Source organism: Tinamus guttatus, unplaced genomic scaffold, assembly GCF_059628265.1.
Source record: "Tinamus guttatus ecotype Peru unplaced genomic scaffold, ASM5962826v1 Tinamus_guttatus_pri_ptg000071l, whole genome shotgun sequence".
Lineage (NCBI taxonomy): Eukaryota > Metazoa > Chordata > Aves > Tinamiformes > Tinamidae > Tinamus > Tinamus guttatus.
In genome coordinates, this window is record NW_028288605.1 from 776,961 (window position 1) to 782,595 (window position 5,635).

Genomic DNA, 5,635 nt, shown 5'->3' on the forward strand with positions numbered 1-5,635 from the left:
TACAGCACATTCCTTCAAAGTAAGCACTGCATGTTGTACCTGTGACCCCCCGAGACTGCCAGCACCTGAGTTCTCTCACGGCAGACCATGTGAGCCACCGCTTCCAACCGAGGGGTCACACTCTTGCACGGTTGAACTGAGAAGATCCATTCTAAAACCGCAATCTAGCTGGTTCTTATTTTGTGTAGCTGCAGTAGCTTCCCTATCTCAAGGACACACTGTCCTCTACTTTACCTCTGCCTCACTCAGGCCCTGTGCACTAACTCCATCTGGCTATGTCCTTTCTCCATTAGCCAGGTTTGCACAATACTCTCCACACTTCCCCCGTTTTCTTTTTGGGCTATCAAACTCGCATTCCATTCTTGGTTGACTATTCGCGTAAGCATATTTTGCAAGCATTTAAAGATACATGGTACAAAGAGTATAATCATAATAAGCACGATCCCTATGGTAATTAAATGTTGCACAGCTGAGGTTAGCCATGGGCCCAAGCCGAGACCTTTTAGCCAATTATCAAGGCCTGTATCTTGTTGCAAGTGTGTAGTTAAGTCGCGCAATATCTCCAGCTGCTTATGTATGGAATTTGAATGATCAGAAAGGTTCATACAGCACATCCCTTCCAGTTCTTCACACCCATGACCATGTGCTAGCAACAGGAAATCAATAGCAGCTCGATTCTGTAAGGTAGCATGACGAACCGAATCAACATCTGTTAACAGCCCTGAAAGAGCTAGTGACGTGGCATTTGTTTGTTTTGCCAGCCAACATCCTAATTTTCTTAATGTCGCCAGCGCTTTTGCTGCCGCTACCCTCGGGGCGAGAAAGGATGCTACAAATGTTCTTTCGCGGGACCAAAAATCGGCGTTATCATCACAGTCACCTTGAAACGCGTGTGTCATTCTTTTTATCCTATGGCTCTTACGGTGCTGTTCTAGTATCATTGATGTGTTTGGCGTGAGTAGCGTTAGCCGCCCAAGCGTGCACGGGCCTCCCTCTATTTTGGAAGGAATTCCTGCCCACGCCCTGTCCCCGCATATTAAAAATACTCCTGGTGGTAAGGCAATCGGTGTGTTGGATGACTTGGATACGTTCTCCGAGGTTTTGTTACACCAAACGGTATTGTTACCCCATGTGGCATTGACTGACACAGGTAATGATTGGTTCCAACCTGTTCCCCGGTACACACTTGTCCAATTGAACCGTAGGCATGCATCAGCCTTGATTGACCCCAATAATTCTAACTCTTGGGGTTCTAAGGGAGCACGTGGAAAATGCGGTACGATCGCATCCCAACTATCCACGTAATTACGTGAATTGTTGCTTTGACAACCGAAAGCTTTCGTAGGGCAGGGCCAATCATCTAAAGGTACTCCCACTAAGCATGTGGAGAAAGGGTTTCCGGGTGAAGCTAGGGCCAAGCATATGGCCTCCTGCCCAGTCTGATTTGCAAGGGTGACCCATATATTTTGTTTTGGTTGAGCAGGTACCCATATGGCCCTACCCCAGCATGTGCACAACACTAGAATCAGTACAGTACGAAACATTTCTACATTCCAGCGCGCAAGGTAGTCTTCTCCCCCTTTTTTCTTTTGCCACTGCATGATGAGGGCAAACACTGAGATTGGGTTGGAGACGTCCATGAAGTGTATTGGGAATTCAGAGCATTCCTTCCATTGCGACATTCTCCTGTGTGCACTGATATGATGTATTGAGTAGGCTATATGGATTCAGATCTGTCCAGTTGCTTTGAGGAATACCTAACACCAGTGCATCAAATTGATCTGCTGTCCCACAAAGCCAACAACTCTTAATTTGGGTATAATTAACAATACGCCTAAGAAGCATAACATATCCATTAGCGTTAAAAGTAGCATCAGCTCCTATAATAGCGTTAAAAGCAACATTACCTCCTAAAAGCCACAATATACAGCTAATAATGACAGTAACACTTCTTCCTCCCATGTTGTTCTTCCGCAGCCTCACGCCTTCCACAGTTAGGGTACCAGCTGCTTGTCTGCTACGTCTGATGTATGCAAGTTTGCTTCCAGCCAAGGTCTCACCCATTTTGCTGGCACCCATCTGGTTCCAGTATCTGTAACAACACAAGCATACCCTTTTCCCCAGGTTATCAAGTCCAAAGGTCCCGTCCATTTTCTGCTTTCAAACAATTCTTCCACAAACACTTCTTCCACATTATCCACCCTGTGACCATAGTCACTCAAGCTTCACATGGAATTGTTTAGGTGTTAATATTACATGCCCTAAACATGATGCAGGTAGGCGAGTGATTGCACATTGGTACATTAGACGGAGGAAGTTACAGAAAAGGAAGGGAGTCTAGTTCTACAAGAATATATATACAGAAAATATTGCAGTTACAATAGTAAGTAATTGAGTATAACAAACTTTGTATCCACCCCGTGACTCCAGTTACCATTGTATATTGAAATTTAGTCTCAAATTAGAGTCTTAGTACTTGGGACATCGATTGGGTCATCCACCTGTAAAGGGGTATAAGCGGTGAACTGAATCATCTTTACGTTAATAGCTTTCATTATAGTAGATTTTATACAGGGTATTGCTATACTTAGGATAATTATCATCACAATGAACATCACCACATATTCTATCAAACTGAATCCAACCAGTGATACCAAATCCAAACCAACTAAACACCTTCGCCAGCCAGCTAGTGTTCATTGATTCTCAGAGTTCATGGGTGTCTTTTGCCACCTGTCGCATCTTCTCTGATTGGATATCCAGGTCCTGTGTAACATTAGGGATGTAAATGCTGCAGTCGGTACTGGAGAGGTTTAGGTAGCCACAAAGTCCATTTTAGCATAACAGCATCAAGTCCAGTGCCATCCGGTACTGAAGAGTCATTTTTGATGTGGCTTGTAATTGATGATTGAGCAACTGTATACTAGTATCGGTGGCATTAGCTAATTTTTCTACTTGATAGGCTAGCTTACTTAACCATAATCGCATTTGTAAGACCAAATCCAAAAAAAAAATCCTTCCATCTAAGACAGATCTTGGGAAGTATGGCAATCATTACGAGGCACAAAGTCTTCACTTACTGATTTATATTTTATGCTGCGATTATGGCACAGCCTATTTGTAGGGAAATGTAAACTGGCCAATAGTGTCTGACCCAATTGTGTTGTTCCCAATTGGAGCAATTTATCACATTTTAGCAATACCACAACACTGGCTTGTTTGATACTGAATCGAAATATGTTCCACTATGTCATGGTCCTCAGGATGCAATAGTATGGTGAAAAAACAATCTTTTAAATCGATTATTAAGATGTCCGAATCATTTTGAAAGGTTCTCTGTTTCCATTTCTATTTATGTTTGCATAGCTTCAATTTGGTTTCCTCTCTGTCCAAGGATACAAGTCAGAGTACAGCTCACAGTCCTCCACCGGTGGGGTGGGTGGGCGGGGGAGGTGGGGGGGGGAACGCCATAGTCTGAGTTATTCCTGACTTTACCGTTTTCAAATTCTGGACTTACTTGTTGTGCTTATTCAGCCCTCTCTGCTGATATATATGTTACACAATAAAGATCTAAAAACCACAGATACAAACAGCACAAACACAATTTCCATCCAGTGGCACGACCTCACGTAGCTGTGCACTCCACTAGTGAGTTCCACTGTCTCAATTGCCTGATCCCATCCTCGCTGCCAATTAGGTTGCGAATGGGTTTGGGATTCGACAATAATCACACAGAACAAAGTGGCTACGGCTATTCAGGTGAAAGCACGTTAAAGAAGCAAAGTATGACTAATTACTCGTGAGGTAATACTTGTCGGCAGGACACTGAGACTGAACATTCTCTTGAGTTGGCAGATGAGAGGGTTGCTGACAGGCTCCCAACTCAGCGGGCGTCCCCGCAGAGACAACGTGGGTCTCAGTGTTAGGAGTCTCACCCCTCCTTTCTCTCTGCACTGTCTGTTTATGCCCGGTGCATCCTGCCACGTAGGGCCAGTACGTGCCAGCAGGCAGACCAGGGGGCGGACAAACTCCGCCTTCAGTCACATAACCTTCCCTCCTGGGTGCGCAGGTGCGCATGTCAGTAAATTGTCCCAGTCGTCAGTCTGAGGGTCCTGCCTTTCTCATCTCCCTCCCTCTCAGGTGTTTGACCTTCAAACTAATTTAGAGGATGTTTGCAGTTAAGTTGGCTACAAGCCCGGTCAAGCAGCCGCCTTCAACTGCTTTCGAAGGAGGTCGGCTGTGAGCCTGGCTGAGCAGCCGCCTCCGCGCTCCTTATCTCTCAGCCTGGGTAGGCAAACATCTTCTTTCTCAGGGTCTTGGATTCTGTTTTGTACAATAATTTTATGACTCTACAGATCATACAAATTTCCACCTTTCAACCATACCTCGTGTCGGCATCAATATACAAAGGATACAACACATAATAGAGATGAACATAGCAAATAGAAATAATAGCCCTAATAACGGTTTCTGTCCTCACTTAAAGCATTACAATTCTTCAACCCCCACTTTACAAGACAGATCAAATTCCTCTGCACCTCCCTCCTGGCTTTCATCAAGCCTTCAGCAACATAAGTTTCCTTGATCTCATTCGCCTTGTCTTCCCCAGCCCCCCTTTCTCCTTTTTTCAAGGCAATCTAACAAGCGGAAGCGGGGGCACAGACGTTGTAGGCGCCGCAGGTGCCAGCACAGAGGCAGGCACGGGCAGGGGGGTTGGCGATGGATCTCCAAACACCAGCGGTTTTCAGTGGCGTGGTGGTCCCGGTCCTGAAGTGCTCGCAAGGGCGGACGTGGCTCTGGCGGCCACTTTCCTTTTGGCTTTCACATCGGATTCGAATACTAGGTGGGGCTCGGCTTTGAACCCATTCTCTCTGCACCAGATCGAAAGCTTGCAGAAAGCTTGTTCATCAGTAGCTTGCTCCAGGGATTGCACGAGCCTATTCACCAAATTTCCGTAGGACTCCCGCAATCCCTGCTTCACCATCGTAAATGATGGGGCCTTTCGTTCTGACAGCACTAAAAACAGCGCCTGCTGCGCGACATTTTGCCACGCGTCCTTTCTCTCCCTTACTCTTTCTTTGATCAAATCCCCGTCACTGCCCTCCCAAGGGTCCGTTATTGAGGCTGAAGACTGGGGGTCCCCCGATTGCTCCTTTTGCTGCGGCTCTTCTGGAGGGGCAGCACTAGTTTCAGGTGGCGGTGGTGCCGTAGGTAGCATTACTCTAGTCACGGAAGGAGCTCGTGGCTGATAGCCCCCCTCCGGGTACTGCAAATTTTTCTTATGAGCTTCAATCGCCTGATCTGCGGCCTTTTTCTCTGCCACCCGTTGTAGCAGAGTATTCTGTACCACCCTCCACAGCTTTCCTAGCTTTTTAGCTGTCTTATCATCATCTAACATTGCATCCCATAGCTTATCACCCAGTTTTCGCCACTCCGATAATTCATGCACTGTATGTGGGACAATAAAGCAACTCTTCGCATACCCCCAGGCTAATAATCCTGGTAATTCTTTCTTTAAGTCGATCCCCTGAACATTACATTGCTGTAAGGTACGGGTAAATAATTCATACGCCACTTGCCTATCCATTCCTGACGTCAGCGCTGTTGCAGCTCTCCAGGCTCCGGTGGCGCGTAT

At 46.1% G+C, this 5,635-nt stretch overlaps 1 protein-coding gene across 1 annotated transcript; it reads right to left on the reverse strand.

Annotated features, from left to right (window-relative positions):
* Nucleotides 1–245: 245 nt before the first annotated feature.
* LOC148595727 (syncytin-2-like) lies at nucleotides 246–5,398 on the reverse strand. The gene is made up of 2 exons (XM_088519785.1): nucleotides 5,072–5,398; nucleotides 246–1,091 (listed from the first exon to the last, which is right to left on the reverse strand). Exons 1-2 carry the CDS (start codon nucleotides 5,396–5,398, stop codon nucleotides 246–248), a joined length of 1,173 nt encoding a protein of 390 aa, XP_088375911.1.
* Between the last annotated feature and the right edge of the window lie 237 nt (nucleotides 5,399–5,635).

What these genes read in the sequence shown, in the direction of transcription:
- LOC148595727 (XM_088519785.1), bottom strand. Translation starts at nt 5,398, where the DNA reads ATGTTAGATGATGATAAGACAGCTAAAAAGCTAGGAAAGCTGTGGAGG. An exon ending in GGGATTTGATCAAAGAAAGA is followed by an intron (nt 1,092 to 5,071) that starts GTAAGGGAGAGA and finishes AAAACCTCGGAG; the next exon opens with AACGTATCCAAGTCATCCAA.